This window comes from Zalophus californianus, chromosome 7 (assembly GCF_009762305.2).
Source record: "Zalophus californianus isolate mZalCal1 chromosome 7, mZalCal1.pri.v2, whole genome shotgun sequence".
NCBI classification, from domain to species: Eukaryota; Metazoa; Chordata; class Mammalia; order Carnivora; family Otariidae; genus Zalophus; species Zalophus californianus.
In genome coordinates this window covers 7,702,488-7,720,658 of record NC_045601.1, presented here as the reverse complement: position 1 = coordinate 7,720,658, position 18,171 = coordinate 7,702,488, and the positions used below count along the sequence as shown (strand labels likewise).

The window sequence follows — 18,171 nt, the reverse complement described above, 5'->3', positions numbered from 1 at the left end:
CTTTCCCCTGTAGAATCACTTTTTAAAAGTTAATTTTATTTGACAGTATTTGCTAGGAAAAGACCACAATTATTTTTCAAAATAATTAGTTTTTTTTCTTTTTTACGCCTAGACCTGAATCTCAATCAAAGAAAAATTTGCATTTTATATTTTTAAATATTTTTCACTTCCTCACCCTATTTTATTCTTAATTGAAAACCACTGGAGAGTCCAGTCCCTTTTCTCAGCTGTGTTCCTGAAGCTTTTCTTCTCGTCTCAGCACTCGGAGCGTGCCTTCGGACGCGCGGAGCCACGGCAGCCCCGCTGCTGCTTCTGTCACTGCTGCGGCCACCGCCGGTCGCCCCGGCCCCTCGGGCAGCGACTCTGCGCCACCCAAACCCGTCAGCAGTGCCCATGATACCAGGTAGTCACCCTCCACCAGTGGCATGCCTCCTCGGCCCCCTCCTGGGCACTTCCACAGCGGCCTCAGCTTTGGGACGTGGCCCGGGGGGGGGTGTCGCCCCCCCCCTAAGGTTCTAGCACCAGAAGCGCGAGTAATTTGCCTGATTAATATTTCCTCAGAGCGAATATTAACCAAAATGACCAGACTCCCTGACAATAAGAACTCTTCAGAGAGAGTATCAGACCAAAGAGCCTGGTCCCCACCAAAGAGGACTTGAGAATTTTGGCAAGTAGTGCCTTTCTTGAGGGGTCGGTCCCAAGGTAGCTCAGAGATGGCTTCTAGTTAACACCATTAGGTGGGGATTTGTTTTTTCGGAGGATCACTTTTCTAACAAGTTTTCTAATTTATAGAATTATTGATTAGAAGTAGTTTATGAAAGTTGGAAAAATGAGTTCAGGGGGTTTGTATCTTATATGGAGAGCATATCATTACTAGAGAGAGCTATCAGACACTTGGCAAGCCCCAGAAGGCCTCTTGCCTGAGTCTTCCATATAGGTAAGGAGTGTGTTGCACTTCTTCCCATTCTAGTTGTTAGTTCTGACAGAGGATTTCGTCAAGGTCTCGTAGACTTGAGAAAGGACATTTGGTCACTCTTAACTCTCCCCTTACGTCTGGCAGAGGGGGTACACTGGTACTCTTCTCATCTTCCAATAAAGATGGTGATAGAGTAAAAAAAAACTCTATGGGTTGAGGGTAATCTGAGCAAAAAAGATGAAACTGTGAAGGAACTCAGTGCCCTGTATCTTGCTCCAAAGAAAAAATATTCGTATGTTATTGGTAGAAAGATGATGTATAGCTTTAGAATTGAAAAAACACTAAAATGTCTTTAGACCTACTTTATAACAGTCTAAAATTTCTACAAACATTTCTGTTCTTCTCATTCATTAAAATAACAACTGCTTGTAATTTGTATTGATAAACATCTATAATCTAAAAAAAAAGTCAACGTATTTTACAGCTTAAGCTGTCAACCAAGACAGTTAACAGTTACCATTAAACAGATTCCCATTTACCTTCTTCATTTTTATGTTGAGAGCATTTCATGGCAAATGTTTCCACATATGCCCTCCTGTCCCTGAAGGAGGCACTGAGACTGCCTTTTTGTAAGTGTAACTCAGGGTGAAGGGAAGCCACTTGCCCTCACGTGCAGACACAGTGGCGGAGAGCACTTCACCATGACCCACTGCATCCACGTTTGCACACCATTCCTGCAAAACTAGAAAAGGGAGGAACGCCCCCCCCCCCCCAGCTTTGTAGAGGTTCCTGAACTGTGGCTTAAGGCATTTGTGAGCTGGAGGTGTGGTACATTAAGTGTATTTTAGTATAAAAGTGAAGTACGTGTGGTCGGCCTTCATGTGCATATAGTCTTCGGCTTTGTGGAGGTTGTTTTCAGTCCGTCGTGAGTAGCATGTCATAAGTACTCTTCATCTTTTGGATGATTCTTGACACATAGAAATTTTACCACCATCACAGTGGTAAATTGAAGGCCATTTTTTTACAAAGGAATCACGATCTCTTGACTCTCCAGTGGTGTGTAGGTGACGGTGGGCAGAGGACAGCAAGGCCAAGTGGAGATGCGCTTAGCCGATGGTGGTTTGCCGCACTCCTGCCTTTGAGCCGGGCTCCTGTTGAGTTTAACTTTGGGCCTTAACAGCCCCTTTGTGGTGGGCCTGTGCAGCAGACCCCGAGGTGGAGGCACGTGCCCTGCCGACGTCCTGGTACAGCCTGGAGCTTGCTGCGGGGGGAAGCCAAATGATGGCCAGGACTTCCAGCGTCAGCAGGAAGGCCCCCACCTCACGGTGTGCGGCCCTTCCTGTCCTAGAGACCGTCAGCCCTGCGGAGTCTTACTGTGCCCCACAGCAGCCTCTGAATGTTTTGATTTGGTTTGGTTTGACTTAGGAAATAGTCCGGGCTTCAGTGATCTTACCAGTGTTTATAAAACTTTTTGACAGTGTTCTCTTTGTCGGGGCTGGGCTCTTACTGCTTTGTGAGACTGATGGTTAATTTTTCAGGAATTTTGCAAGCCGGTTGTTACACCATTGAAATTGTAGAACTCCACAACTAGTAGTTAAACATTCACCAGCACACTATTTCCTTTAAGTATATTTTTTGCCTAGCAAAAATCTCTGAAGATGTGGAATTGGCCAGTTTTGTCTCTGGGAAATCAGGAAAATAGAGAGGTCGTGTGACCTCTGCTTGGCAGCACAGTCTTGGGAGTGGCTTTAGGAGTCACGTGTCTCTTCACTTCAACATCCATGATTTTTCCATGAAATGGCGTCAGGACTTTTTGATGAACTCCATGGCAATAGAGGATGTCCCTCTCTCTTCAGACTTAACAGTTATGCTAGATTTGAGAGTTTAGGGAAATAAAAAAGCATTGCATACTTCATAATTTGTGAACATCTGTTCAGTAGAACCCTGTCGCCTTAAATCTATTCAGCATCTGAGGGAAAAGAGCATAAATGCTACCATACTTCATAGTATCGCTCATTCACACAGTACACACGAAACTTGTTAATGAACTCAGGCCGTACTTATCTTGGATTACTCGAATTATAATTTTAAGACTTCCCTTATTTAATTCTGGGTTTTACTCTGTATGGATTCATTCTGGATTTCTAAACACACTTAACTTTATTCTGAAAAAGCAGCAAATTACCTTTGTTCTTTACACACTAAGCTTCCTGCTCTTCTGCACCTTTGCTTGGCAACTGCTTGAAAAATCATTAAGTGTGCCCTTCCATTTTCTTATTAAGAGATTTGAAATCTTTTGAATCATGTAATAATTTGAACACTTTAAATAGAATTAAGTACGTAAATGCATAGTATGATCAGAATTTTAAATATTAGCTCTGTTTGGCTGATAATTTTTATCCATCCTGGGCTTAAATGGTGGAGCTTTCCACACATGTCAGTAACCCTTGAATAAATCCTGTTTTTTTGTACTTTTGTTCGTTTTTAACTTAGAGCGTTACGCAGTCAGGTTCTCATGTGCCAGCAGCGGAGGATAAAAATCTGACTGTCCTTCCCAGCTCCAGAAGAGGGTTTCCCAGTAGCAGCCCTGTTCACTTTGGGTGCCTAATTCTCAATTTGCGGGCTGTCCTTCGCATTATCCTGTACTCACTTGATACCAGGTTTCCCCAGCGGGCAAAATTACCCCTAGTTGAGAATTACCGCTCTAGAAGAGTCTCACAGATCTTTCATTTTGAGTTCCATTGAATTGACAGCTCAATTTTTTAAAAATCTTGAAACAGGGGTTCCAGCGTCCCTGAGAACGACCGGTTGGCTTCCATAGCCGCGGAGTTACAGTTTCGGTCCCTGAGCCGCCACTCAAGCCCCACCGAGGAGCGCGACGGTGAGTGTGTGAGGTGCAGACTCTGGTCTCAACCGGCTGAATCCTCTGCCTCAGTTTACCAGTTTCCATGGGTTGTGCCTCAGAGAGAAATGAAGAGTGAGGAAGAGGTGACAGAGCTCCCAGAGAACATTTGCTATTCAGCATGTTGGCTTTTTACTATAGATGCCTTTTTCGCTGTACTTGCGTTTTCTAGGTCTACTTTTGTTGCTTTTCAAAGAAAATTATTCCTGACACTTTAATTGCCAAGCACTCTTATTTTCTTAAAAATGCAAACCTGCTGTAGGTTTGTTAATAATACACTGAGGCTTTATTATAATGCCGGGCCTCTTGAAGGGGGTCCCCAGAGAATCTAATTTCTGCTCAGTAGTCTCATGTCTTGTTATTTGTGGAAGGTTTATATAGTTAAAATCATGTAACATAATGTAATCATGTAACATGTAATCATGACAACTTCTTAGTTTGGTATAGTTTTCTAGAATTGATGGTCAAGATAGCTTCTCACACTCACGTCAAATAGAAATTAAGGACCAGAAAGGACAGGTTGACAGTAACTAATCATTGCCGTGCACCATTTCAGTCTTGCTTTCGATTACATAAGCATATTTGTTCCATAAATCTTAATTTGTGTGAAAAACATACTTCTTGCAGAACCAGCATATCCAAAAGGTGATTCAAGTGGGTCAGCTCGAAGAAGCTGGGAACTTCGGACACTTATCAGTCAGACGAAGGGTAAGAGAGAGAACGTTGAACTTAAAATGTTTCAGCATAAAGTGAGAAGTTTCAGCTAAAATATGCTTTAGCTTTTGAATTATTAGTCCATCTACATTAATATTTTGTGATCTCTTTTATACCTGTGACGTTACTTCCTATGTATACTGTGTTTGTATGCATTTCCTATTTTTTATAATAAATTACAAGCTCCTTTGGATCTGGAACATGTTTTATTCATCTTTGTATTCTTCAGGCAGTCATGGTGGTTGATTATGTAAGTCACCTTGGGTGGGCCCTTAGCATAATTCTTTGTACATGGTAGGAATATAATAATCTTTGTGAAATGAAAACTATTCATATCTTCTGCTGTATGATTATGTTTTTGAGAAGCCAAGTAGTTCGGTCAAGGTGATAACTGACAGAGCTGGGATCAGCGCACACTGCTTCCGTCTCCAAGTCCGGTGCTCTTACCGGCAATCACCCCTTGGAAGTATGTTGTCCACCAAAGCCGGGAACAGTCGGGGGATGTAATGGAGGGGGTGAGGCTTGAGCTGACTCTTGAAGGAAAAACTGGTCTGCATCAAGCCTGGAGGAAAAATACAGAATAAAAACACATCTAGAGGGAGGCCAGTGACTGTGTAGCGGTAAATGGAGGTGAACTTGAAGGGACTGGGGAAGTCAGACCATTGCCGGTCTGTCAGTGACAGCTAAGTGATTAAGGCCTTTCCCAGAGATGGCGGGCAGCCCTGCAGCCTCTTGGGCACCTGGTGTGTTCGGGGAGTGGGGAGGAGAAGCTAGGAAGACCCCGGGGTGGAGGAAGCTGGTAGCCCGGAGTGAGGGAGAAATGGGGAGATGGGTTAGCATATCATTACAGTCATGCAGTGTCAGATACCAGACTAAGGTGGAATTTTCAAAAAAGGAATGAAGTCGAGAAATGACTGCCAGGCCTGGGGCAGGCGAGATGTGTGCATTGGGTTTATTGCAGGGAGATCCATGGGCTGGAGCCTGGGTGACGGGGAAGAGAGTGTCTCCAGTGGCTCCCACGTCACCATCAGTTTGCACGCACGCCAGGTCTTTGTGATAATTTTCAAAACAAATGCCTTGTGGTCAAGGGGACTTGGGAACTCTCGGGATAGTTACAGTTCGCATTAACAAAGATGGAGAAATCGTGAGAAATTTTTACTGTTTAGAAAAAAAAAAAAAAAAAAAAGCCTTTCCCAGAAATACTTGACAGTGGAGTCCATGGGCTCATAGCTGTGAAATCCGGTTGTGCCCAGGAGACCTGATGTGTCATACATCGAGGTAAAACAACGATTCGGGTTTTTAAGAAATGGTTGTAGTAAGAACCTACAATTAGAATTTCTCTTCCCAAATTAACCTCACAGCCGTCCTCATCCCCCACGATCTCTCCGTTGGCCCGAAAATTCAGGCTCTCAGATAGCGAGGGTACAGAATGAGGAGTATGTAAGGGGACACGTCCAAGGCAGTGCTTTTCACGTGACAGGTGTGACCCATCGATGGGCTGTATAGTCGCATTAAAAAAAAAAAAATAGGATGGAGTCTGAATCACGTGGTAAGAGTAATATTGTTTTATGAAACTGTTCTTTAGATCTCTGTATGTGTAGAAGTTATTTTTCACTGTAAGTCATGATAAATGGGAAAACTAGAGATGTGGAGCCTGAGGAGAAGGTAAGAAACAGTAGTAACAGTCGCTAAATCTTATTGAATGTTGCTGTGTCCCGGGCACAGGGCTTAGCACCTCACACGTATGATTTCACTAAATACTCACAGTAGCGCTTGTGCGTGAGATATTATTACCCTCATTTCACAGATTAGGAATTTGATATGTGAAGAAGTCAGGTAACTTGCCCATTGTCAAACACCTGGAAGATGGTGAAGCCAGGATTTTACCCGGGCATTCTGGTTCCAGGGCCTTTGGTCTGGACTCTTTCCAGAGAAGGGACAACTTAATTCCCTTCTCACCAGAGATGGCTTCCGAGAAAAGGTGTGGTATTTCAGCGGAGCTGTGATGTGTGAGATGTACTCCCCAGGCACGGTGGTGGGAAGACAGCATTTTAGACAGGCAGGAAGGTGTGACATAAGCTCGAAGTGAGAAACGGCTTGGAGTGTTCTATATGAGTCTGTTCAGTTTGGTTCGTCTGGGGCCTGTGGTAGGAGAAGAAAAGGAGAATACTGACAAAAGTGAACTGGGAAAGATAAACCAGGCCCGAATTCTGCAGGGTCGTGAATGCCATAGGAAGGGCTTGGATTTTTGGTAAACGGGTTGAGAACCATGAAATAAATTTAAGTAGGAAAGGGACATGATCAGATTTTACCTGTTAGTAAGGCAGTTCTGGCCAACAAGAGTGGCTCAGACACCGGAGAGACTGGAGGCAAATGGGAAGTCACTACAGTGTCTGTCTAAGCAGCAGTTGGCGGGAGGAAGTCATCGGCTCTGCCTGACTGGCCCGTATTTTATGTGTGTGTCTGTGCAGTGGGTGGCATCCTCTGGAGCTGTTGGATTGCAATGGACTTGAATGCACCTGCTGGGTATCTGACTAGAGGATGTAAGCCGTGCTGTGCTGGAGTGCTCATGTGTATTGCTCTGTTTCTATTACTGTTTGCTGGACATTGACTCGCTGTAGTGACTGGGACTACTGACTTTGTGATTCTCCCTGCAGACAGTGCTTCCAAACAAGGACCCATAGAAGCTATCCAGAAGTCAGTCCGCTTGTTTGAAGAAAAGAGGTATCGAGAAATGAGGAGAAAGAATATCATTGGTCAAGTGTGTGATACCCCTAAATCTTACGATAACGTTATGCATGTAGGCTTGAGGAAGGTGACCTTCAAGTGGCAAAGAGGAAACAAAATTGGTAAGGAAATTGAGGAGCCTCTGTTAGAAATGGCAAGAGTTACATGTCTTTAAGCCAAATCGTGTAATTGGTCCTTTTCTTTTATAACATGGCCTATCTTTTGCAGAGGGTTCTGTTTTTTAGTTTGTATAAATAATGTGTCTGTAAAATGTGTTCTAAGAGCAGCACAAGAGAAGACTTTAGAAAGATTTCTTTAAATGGTTCCTTAAATTGAATCGTTTTGCTTGATAACTCCAGAAGTTGCCAGTGAAGAAATACATAAATTTTACCCATTAGTTCCAGTTGATGTTCTTACGACCTTATTCCTTCTAGCACATTATTGAAGAGAGACTGGGTACAGATAGAGACAGTCTTCCCTAAAACATTGCCTATTAATTAATTTCCAGGTGAAGTGCCTCTTGTAAGATAACTGCTGGTGGCTCGTGTGACAGAAGGAGCCTGCCTGTGTTTCAGACCCTTGCGTCTTTTAAGTGCATCTCTCCGGGGAGTGTTTAGGTCTGAAGAGGCCAACACAGCTGTAGTAATAGGACCCTGTGAGCCCCCAGGAAACCCTCAGCGTTCTGTAGAGCTATCAGTTAGGGCAGAAAACACTGACAAAATCAAGTGCTTTATAAATTTTATCAATTCTTGTTATCAGGTTTAGTCATATATCCCCTTCGCTTAATATCCCCAAAGATGTGCTGGTCGAATATCCACTCCCACACAGCCCAGGCTGTGCAGCGATGAGGCACAGTTAGCCGGTGGCCGGGCCTACTCCTGACTCCCGGCCCTGACCTCCCTGAGGGCCTTAAGGGCTCAGAAGTGTGCATCTTCATGCCCCTTCTGGGGTTTGCCAAAGTCACTTCTACTCTAGATTTTTACAGGGAAGGCACAGCCAAGAGATTGCCTTCGGTCATTGGAGAACGTTCAGAAACATTTTGGGTCTTGCAGTAGTAGAAAATTGTAGATTATATAAATATAGATCCAGACTTGGGAAAGATTATTATACATCTGAGTGACTTAAAATGGCCTTGCTTTGGTGACTGAGAGCAGTGTGTTTGTTCTATTCACAGGGGAGGGGCAGTACGGGAAGGTCTACACCTGTATCAGTGTCGACACGGGCGAGTTGATGGCTATGAAGGAGGTGAGTGGTCCGGCCTTGTGGGGGGTCTTTTGGTTTGAAGCCTCTGTGTGACAGAGGTTTGGTGAAGAAGCTTGTTTTCGAGGCTCTTCTTAGCACCTAGAGCTAGCTTGGGTGCCTCCATGTGGAGTCATCTAGGTAGATGCCCTGGGATTCCAGTGAGGACGCTCAAACCAGGTGCACAGATAATTCTGCCACCACCCAGGTGTGCTAAGTGCCATACAGAGGTAGGCCAGCAAGTTAGCTGAAGGCTGAGAGGACGGTGGTAACAGTCTTAGCAGGGAGTTGGTGGAGAAGTTACCGTTTGTGATCAGCTTCAGAAATGAGCAGCATTTCAATAGATGGAGGTAGGATGGGGGAGAGCAGGGAAAACCTGAGGAGGCCTGTCAGGGAAGCAAACACTGTAATCGCTCAGGAGGAGACCCTTTGGGACTCGAGGGGCAGAGGAGCCTACGGGGGAAGAGGCCGGAGCTGCCGTGGCCCTCCCTCTCGGAGCTTCTGCGTGGGAAGACACTCACCTGCACTGCCTCTACCACCTTGTTCCTGCTGGCTCATGAACGTCTCCTTTTTTTTTTTTTTTTTAAAGATTTTATTTAGGACGCCTGGGTGGCTCAGTCAGTTAAGCGTCTGCTTTCAGCTCAGGTCATGATCTCGGGGTGCGGAGGTCGAAGGCTCCCTGCTCAGCAGGGAGCCTGCTTCTCCCTTTCCCTCTGCCTCTCCTCCCCCCCCTGCCCCCACTCCTGTGTTTTATTTATTTGAGAGGGAGAGCACGAGTGAGGAGAGAGAGGGAGAAGCAGACTCCCCATTGAGCAGGGAGCCCGATGCGGGCCTCTATCCGACAACCCTGGGATCATGACCTGAGCCGAATGCAGCTGCTTAACTGACTGAGCCACCCAGGCGCCCCAGTCGTAAACTTGTTTTTTTAAAAACTTAAATTCAGTTAATTAACATATGATGTATTATTAGTTTCAGAGGTCAGTGATTCATCAGTTGCATAGAACACCCAGTGCTCATTCCGTCACATGCCCTCCTTAATGCCCATCACCCACTTCACCCCATCCCCCACCCCCTCCCCTCCAGCAGCCCTCAGTTTGTTTCCTATGATTAAGAGTCTCTTAGGGTTTGTCTTATTCTGATTTTGTCTTGTTTTATTTTTTCCTCTTTTCCCCTGTGATTCTCTGTTTTGTTTCTTAAATTCCACATGAGTGAGATCATATGATAATTCTTTCTCTGACCTACTTCGCTTAGCATAATACCTTGGTTCCATCCACATCGTTGCAAATGGCAAGATTTCATTTTTTTGATGGCTGAGTAATATTCCATTGTACATATACCACGTCTTCTTTACCCATTCATATGTCGATGGACACCTGGGCTCTTTCCATAGCTTGGCTTTTGTGGACATTGCTGCTATCAACACTGGGGTGCAGGTGCCCCTTTGTAAACTTCTTAAGGGCACAATCATCTCACGTCTTTTTATCTTCCCAGAACCTGTACACTTGTGATCTCACTTACTGAATGTTTAATGTTTTTGTGAATTCAGGTTGCAGTTACGAAAATGATCCCATTAGCTGTTCTCTCACCAAATATTCTAAAGCAGGCATGTTTAATTCCCGTGGAATGACAAGGCAAAGAAAGACTCGAAGTCAGGTCATAGACACACTGACCATAGTCCCGTGGGTCTGGATGATGCAGATGTTAGGAGGCCCTCGTGGATAAAGGTGTCTTGTTTCTGGTTCGTGACAGGACCAGCGCTGATCAGCGGTTTTCTCTTTACAGATTCGATTTCAACCTAATGACCATAAAACTATCAAGGAAACTGCAGACGAATTGAAAATCTTTGAGGGCATCAAACACCCCAATCTGGTTCGGTATTTTGGTGTGGAGCTTCATAGAGTAAGCCAACTTTGATCACGCGGTTTTGTGTGAGGAATCAGTAAGGGCACAGTCGGAGTCCTGTTCTACATCGCAGGTCTTCTCATTTCAGAGCACAGTAACTTTGCCTAATTATCAGGAAATCTCCATGAGTTACATCATTTCTGCCTTCTCTCTGAAACTAGAGGAGTTCTTCCTAAAATGTAAGTTGTAGACTGTAGTCGTTAACCCGACATTATAAAGCACTGAAACCCATCCTGCCGATCAGAAGATTCTTCCAAAATGCCCCTTACACAGCGAGTTACTTTTTTCCCCCCATTTTTGACGAACTACTGTTGAGTGCACTGTCAAGTAATGCTGATTTTTCTTTTACGTGTATTTAAGGAACCATAGCGAAATGAGAAAGTTAAAACTTCAAAATTAGTTTCCCCCCTTGTGTTTAGAAGTAAACCCCTGGAGGGAAAGAGGGTAGCTTGGAGCATCTCGGTGGAGCCTGAACTTCCAGGGGAAGTTGCATAGTGGTGATCTTTAATGTTTTCACAAATAAATTCCTATCTGAAAAGGATGTGTTTCAGTACTTAATAATACATTGATAGGGACAGCCCTGTTGGTCCCTGTCTGAGATTATATAGCAGACTTTAATTTCGGAGGATTATAGATAATTTGTCACCTGTGATTTGGAGAAGACACTCTTACCCCGACTAGCTGTATAATTCCAGACAGGAGGCAGGCAGACACCTCTGTGTAGGAGTGAGGAATGACTGTTCTCAGACAAGTTCAGTGTTGAGGATGACGAGTGTAGCTTACCATTAAGAGATTCCTTTGGGGCGCAACCTGTGACACTGTCCAGATTCTTCCCTTGGTGTACATGTAAACACAGGCTGCCTCTTCTTCCTCCCGCAGGAAGAAATGTACATCTTCATGGAGTACTGTGATGAGGGGACTTTAGAAGAGGTGTCGAGGCTGGGGCTTCAGGAGCATGTCATCAGGCTGTATTCAAAGCAGATCACCATCGCAATCAATGTCCTCCATGAGCACGGCATAGTTCACCGTGACATCAAAGGTAATGCTCACCCCCACCTGGCTGCCGTGGAGACCAGGCTACGTGCCCTCCGCATAGTAGGTGCCACCAAGACACTCGATCCCACTCGCACACATTGTTTCTCTAGAAGGAAGTGCCTTTACTGTCGATACACTTCCATAAAGAACCCAGCATCGAGAGACTGTGTAGAACACACGCCCTCATCCCATCCATGAGCAGAGAAGTCTGCTCTGTCTCTCTGCATAACACTGTTTTCAGTGAGATCTGTTTCCCCAAGAATGAAATTGGCTTTTTTGTAGGCTGATTTAGCCAGCCTTGTAGGTTTACTGGACATTCACGATCAGAGCATCCTTTTCTCCGTGTTGAGACTCTGAGGTGTTTCCATATGAACGTCGTGAATATGTAAAGCGACAGTGACTCTGAAATGCTAGTGTAAGCTCTGTTTTGGGAGACAAGGTTTATTGACACCAACCTCCTCCCGTGTAGGATTCTGCTAATAACAACCGACCCGGTCGTGCTAATTGACTCGAAGTGCTTTTCTCTTCTGGCTTGAGGGGAGTAGTCATGCTCGTCTCACAACTATCCCTCTGGCATTTGCACCTGACCTTTGTATTTGGGGAAATGGGATAATGAAAGTGACAAATTATTTGTCTCTGATGGGCCCCAGACTGAAGGATTCCACTCTGTCACATAGTCCGGGGCCGGCCTGGACATGTTCACTCTAGAATTGGCTGGCTCCCGACCAGGCGCTTGACCCAGGGCAGGGCTGGATCACACCAGAACCTGCTTTGGTCTGAGTGTAAGGATCCTCCATTCGCCCTCCAGTGGCTCCCCAGCACCCACCAGCCTTGTTGCCTCCCCACCTGCCCGTCTTCCACGTTGCTCTGCTGCCTGGGATCGTTCTGAGCGTTTGTTTAATTGACTCTTTGTCAGGCCCTGCCATGGCCTGTTTTCAGGTGTTCTGCCACAGACACCTGTATTCAGTCTCTGACCCCTGTCACGAAATGGGACCTTCCTGTGTCATCAGCCATGGCCATGAAGAGAATTCCTCAGGGTCCTTGAATCAAGTCTGTTCACTTGTGTGCTTGTGATATTTTTTACGATTCCGTATGGCAAGTGTGCAGATGTGGACTAGCTCCAGAGTCGTGAAGTTCGCACCGTAGAGTCCACTGTGGGGACTGTCTGTGCTGGGAGCGCTCAGGCGCTGAGGACGATCTGCTAGACGTCAGCTCACCGTGTGGCTGGCTGTCTAACTTGAGTGGCTCTATATTGCTTTTCTGAGAAAGGTGCTGTTGGACGCACGGTGCCGGAGATGTGTGGCTCCATTGGGGCAACGATATCTTCTAGCCTAGAGCTGCCTGGAGCCGTGAGCAGTGACCCCAGATTCCAGCTAGAGTCCGAGGGAAGCGTGTGTGTTGCTTTGAGAGACATAAGGAGGCTCCGGAGCATCTCTGCCTTCTCAGCGCGAAGTCAGCCCAGGGCAGCCTCAGCCAGGCCTGCAGAGAACAGCAGTGTGTGTGCGCGTTCCCACTCCACGTTGCTTCCTGTCCCTGTTCGCGACTCTGGTCTTCAGACGAGGCCACCACAAGCAGTTGTAGCTTACGTGTAATTCCTGTGGAAGGCTCTCCCTGCGTCTTCCGCGTTAGAATCTGTGCTGGTGTTTCTGTTCAAAGCTGTCTGTACTGATACGAAAATGTCTTTGCCTCGTATTCACATTTGTGAACAAGGCTTAAAATCTGTCTATGACTGTGCTTCGTAAGTCAGGTTTTATAAACCTTGACATTATTTAGTTTGTGACTCACACTCCTGGGAATTGGGGCTGCCATGTAGCTGAAAATGCTCTTCGCGTGTTCCTGAGCCCGACGAGTGCTTGTTTGTTGTTAGGTGCCAACATCTTCCTCACCTCCTCCGGACTCATCAAGCTGGGCGATTTCGGATGCTCAGTAAAGCTTAAGAACAACGCGCAGACCATGCCGGGTGAAGTGAATAGCACGCTGGGGACAGCAGGTGGGGACTGGCTTGATTTGTCTTTGCCAAGGTGACTCACTGCAGCGCGCTTGCTGACTGGGCTTCCCTGCTCCTCTGTTGTCAGCATGGACCAGGGAGGAGGGAGGAGGGTTTCTGAGCACAGGCTTCCACCTGCCAGCACGTCTCGGACGTGCAAATTCGCCTCTGCCCCTGAAGTGAACGAGGGAGGAAAGGCCTCTGTTTCTTCCCATAAAACCTATCTTTGTTGTTCACATGGGGCTTATTGAAACTGTTCTAGTCAAAACACAGCAGTATGTTAAATACAATAGTATGGGTTGGTTTTTTTTTTTTAAGAACATAACCCTTTTATTGTCCAACACCTGTGACAATTCATGCCTCTCTAAAGGAGGCAGGAAGTTTGGAGCATTATTGGCCCTTTTAAAAGAAAAGGAGTGGGTAGGCACACCCAGAAGTCAGTGAGTATCTTACCACACGGGAATGTGCTATACCTGTGCAGCCAAGCCCACGCCTGGCAGGCTTCCCCCCAGTCTGCTTTATTATGCCTTTAAGAAGGGACTTGTCTCCGTGGTGATTATTTGTTTTGATTGTTCAGTGTCATAGAATTTTACATCTTCTTTTGCACATTAAATTTCATATTTTACTGTGAATACAGTTTATCTGAAGATTTGCCATTCAAAAATTGTCCTCTAGATAATAATTTAGTCCCTAAAATGTCCATTCAGAAAATTTCTTTGAAATGTCTGTTAGTTTCAATGTTTCCTATTATGTAACTTGGAGAAAGTCCTCTCTGCCCCCCGCCCCCAACAAATTAGTTGTTTCATTTATGTGGAGTATTACCCAATATTAATTTCTTGCTTGGCTCTATTACTGTGGGGTGCTGTGTTTATAACCCATTCCTATCACCATATCTGTGACTTTTAAAGCATACATGGCTCCCGAGGTCATCACCCGCGCAAAAGGAGAAGGCCATGGGCGTGCCGCGGACATCTGGAGCCTGGGGTGTGTCGTCATAGAGATGGTGACGGGCAAGGTAAGCAGAGCCCACACCTGGAGGAGAAACTCCCAGAGGGCACTTCACATGAACAGAGCTGTAATTGTGGTTTTATTAGCTCTTATAAATACCAGGGACACATTTTCTGCCAACTAGAGAACGTGACTAAATACAAAAGATGTGACCTATCAAAAGATACAGTAATGTGAAGACAAATGACAAACTAGGAACCAAATACTTGTAAGATTTATGACTCAGAGAACTCTTAGGCGAGTGAATAAAAAATGTAGGAAGCTCAAGTGAAAACATGGAGAAGCAAGGCGCTACAGAGAGAGACGGGAAACCAGAAACTTGTCCACTCAAACACTAGCACGCGAGTGCAACGTGACTCAGGATTGCCAGCCTTGGAGGCAACCGGGGTGTCCTTCCGTAGGTGAACGTTTGAGCAAACTGCTAATCCAGACAACAGGGTATTCCGCAGCAGTGAAAAGAAATGAGCCGTCCGGCCCAGAGGACGACGTGGAGGAACTGTAATAGCATGCCGCCGCCGAGAAAGAAGCTAATCTGGAAGCGCCACGTGCATGCAGTGTGATTCCAACCACGTGGCGTTCCGGGCGAGCCAGAAGGAGGCAGGAGGAGGGTCAGCTGTTGGCAGCGGCTCCGGGAGAGGGAGGGAAGGGTGTCTGGATAGAGCACAAGGATGTTCTGTATGATTGCCTATCTGAGAATTCCAGAAGTGTATCTTTTGATGAAAATACTGCTAATGAACAACTATACCGATGTATAACGGGACTGTTGTGTGTGTGTATAGTGGTGTCATTTATAAAGCAGAAAATGTAAGAAACCTCTCAAGTGTTCTTAGTAGGAAAACACATTACACCTTGTGGCTGCTGAATGAAATAGCACTTTATTCTTATGTTTTATGATATGTAAAATACCAGAGCTTTGCGCTTTTAGGATTTGACGTTCATTATTCAACAAGGTGGCGGAGTGATCTCCCTGTGAGAGAACTGTTGAGTTTTATGTTTTGTTGACATTTTTATATCATTTTATGTATTACATTTTTTATTTGCATGGTGGTGGCTTCTAGATAATGCTGGACTAATAGAACATCCAGATGGGGTAGGCAGACTGTGCTGACCAGCTGGTTTTGTAAATAAGGTTTTACTGGCATTCAGTCACACCCATCCATTTATGTATCTTCTGTGGCTGCAGTCAGGCCCACAGTAGGAGAATTGCGCTGTGGCAGAGATCACGTGGCCCGCAGGCCTAAAATACTAATTGGCCCTGTAAGTAAAGGCTTGCTGGTCTCTGGGTATTTATTAACATTGAGATGCCTGAAAAGATTGGGCAGTTTCATTTTTTTATGGCCATTAAACCTGCTTTCCCTCCCCCTTTTTTTTTTTTTAGAGACCTTGGCATGAATATGAACACAACTTTCAGATTATGTATAAAGTGGGAATGGGGCACAAGCCACCGATCCCTGAAAGATTAAGCCCAGAAGGAAAGGACTTCCTTTCTCACTGCCTTGAAAGTGAGCCCAGGATGAGGTGGACGGCCAGCCAGCTCCTCGACCATTCCTTCGTCAAGGTTGGGCAGATTGCTGTGTAGTCCTTTTCATGTTTGAATGTTTGAGTTCTGTTTGTATCTGGCACCAAAGGAAATTTGGAAACTTAGATATAAAATATCTGTATCTATGTCTGAAACGGAAAGGAGCTAAATGTATTATGCCAGGGAATTTTGTATCTTTTTTTTTTTTTTTTTTCCAGAGAATATTCATTGAGGTTCTCTGCTTGATCCATCCTGGTGTGCTTATGGTACATTTGGGACTGTTACATGGAACTTTAAATGGAACTGGGTGGAAGACACAGTTTCGACTCCTGAGAGTATAGGACTCAGTAGTGATGAAGCATTGTGTTCCGAGCTGGGATGAGGGCATATACGCCATGCTGTCGGGTCACTGGGAAGAGCGATTTCATCCAGCCAGGCAGTCTCAGCCGTCGTTGCTTTCTCTGGAACGAGATGCCTAAGCTGTTTGGGAGGGTGTGGGTAGGCCGGGCAGGGAGGTGTGGGTACGGCAGGCTAACAAGGGTGAGACGGTTGAGGAACTGTGTATAGATGGATCACAGGATGTGGAAAATGGTCAGAGGAAAGGCTGCAAAAGTAAACAGGAGCCCCATGAAGGAATTTCAGTTTTATGATAAGCATGACATGACTAAATGGTGTTTTAGAATGATCCTTCTGGAGGCATAGTGGTTAGGAAGTTGCTGATACAGTTAGTGGGCTGGGCATGGGAGGGTAGGGGCGAGTTATCAGTGATGTTTAGGGGGTTAAAATGGCCACGACTGAATAGCTGATGGGATGAGAAAGGCGAGTAAGGGGAGGGGTCTAGCACTGCTCCCAGGCCTCGGCTTGGGTCCCCAGATTAGAGATCCCGTCGGCCAGGAGGGGTGCAGAGGCAGTTGGCTGAGGGTCGGGGCAGGGAGGCCGTGGTTTCCTCTTTGGTATACTATGGTTGAGGCGTGCTTGGAACGTCTGCTTCGGGTTCAGACGGGCATGTAGGTAACGAGGGCTCACACCTGGGATTGAACGGGGCTCGGATGCGGATCCAGAAGACAGAACATTGTTGGGAGAGTATTCCGAGGAGAAATGTGGTGAGAATGGAACCCTGGGAAAGCTTTGCTGAAAGGGCCCTGCAGGGGAGCCCCTGACGGGGGGAGGGAAGGTGAGGAGAGCGGGGTGAGTGGAATTAAGGAACAAGTAGCTGGCTTTGCTGTGTAGATATTAGGGACTTGTAATTAAGAACACACTCGTTTCTTTGTTGAGACTGTTTGTGTCAACTCAGGATTGTACAGATGCATTCTGCAAAGTGCTCTCGGTGGTCGTTGGCCAGCGTCACTGGCTGCACGAGCTGAGCCTCCTGTCTGGGCTGGCTCCGAGCCAGGGTCCTCAAGGCGGCCGTGATTTACCTGTAAGTCGCGTGCCTGCCGCGGATTGGCTTCAGCTCTCTCCTGCCTCTCTCGCAGGTCTGCACAGATGAAGAATGAAGCTAATCGGTCCGCGGCCTGGTAGTGTGTGTGCTCGGAGAGTTCTCGTAATCACTACTGTATGTAATATTTACATAAAGACTGTGCTGAGAAGCAGTATAAGCCTTTTTAACCTTCCAAGACTGAAGACTGCACAGGTGACAAGCGTCACTTCTCCTGCTGCTCCTGTTTGTTTGACGTGGCCCGGGGCCCTTCTGAGTGACGGGGTCCACGAGGTAAAGACGCTGCATGTTAAGTGCCATTACTACTGTACACGGACCATCGCCTCTGTCGCCTGCTTCTCGTGGGACTGAGAACCGTGACATCAGTGTAGTATTTTGACCTTCCTGGGTTCAGAAGCAGTTGTAGTGTTATCAGGTGTCCTGGGCCTTGTTGTGAAACTCTTGTTTGTCGAGTGCACTGACTGTGAAACCTTACCTTTTTGTTGTTGTTGGCAAGCCACAGGTTTGTTATGCAAAGGCTGATTAATGAAATTTAAGAAAAAGGTTCTTTTTTCAATAAATGGTTTATTTTAGGAAAGCTCAGTTATATTGTCTTTTACTGGCTATCAGCTTCAGAGCCAACACGTTATCTGAGACCGAGGTCCGTCACTCTCATTCACGTGTTCCTGTGCAGAAGGGGCGCAACCGGATGCGCTAGAGGTGAGCCCTGGGTTGGGGGCCCCGCAGGGTCGAGGATCTTCTTACTGAGAAGCCGAGGGGCTAACGGAAAGGCCACCGCAGATGC

General features: G+C 46.0%; 1 protein-coding gene across 5 annotated transcripts in view; it reads left to right on the top strand.

Moving 5' to 3' along the window:
* MAP3K4 (mitogen-activated protein kinase kinase kinase 4) overlaps nt 1-17,969 on the top strand; it is a 110,939-nt gene extending 92,970 nt beyond the window's left edge. For 3 of the 5 annotated variants that reach the window (XM_027601196.2, XM_027601195.2, XM_027601199.2), the window contains 11 exons: nt 260-403; nt 3,697-3,797; nt 4,446-4,526; nt 7,190-7,381; nt 8,434-8,504; nt 10,281-10,397; nt 11,280-11,439; nt 13,303-13,425; nt 14,331-14,437; nt 15,809-15,988; nt 17,425-17,969. In XM_027601196.2, coding sequence (XP_027456997.1) covers nt 260-403; nt 3,697-3,797; nt 4,446-4,526; nt 7,190-7,381; nt 8,434-8,504; nt 10,281-10,397; nt 11,280-11,439; nt 13,303-13,425; nt 14,331-14,437; nt 15,809-15,988; nt 17,425-17,445 — 1,297 coding nt within the window. In that variant the 3' untranslated portion in view covers nt 17,446-17,969. The remainder of the gene's footprint in view (nt 1-259; nt 404-3,696; nt 3,798-4,445; nt 4,527-7,189; nt 7,382-8,433; nt 8,505-10,280; nt 10,398-11,279; nt 11,440-13,302; nt 13,426-14,330; nt 14,438-15,808; nt 15,989-17,424) is intronic. The other 2 variants (XM_027601198.2, XM_027601197.2) reach the window with 1 other exon arrangement.
* The last annotated feature ends 202 nt before the right edge of the window (nt 17,970-18,171 follow it).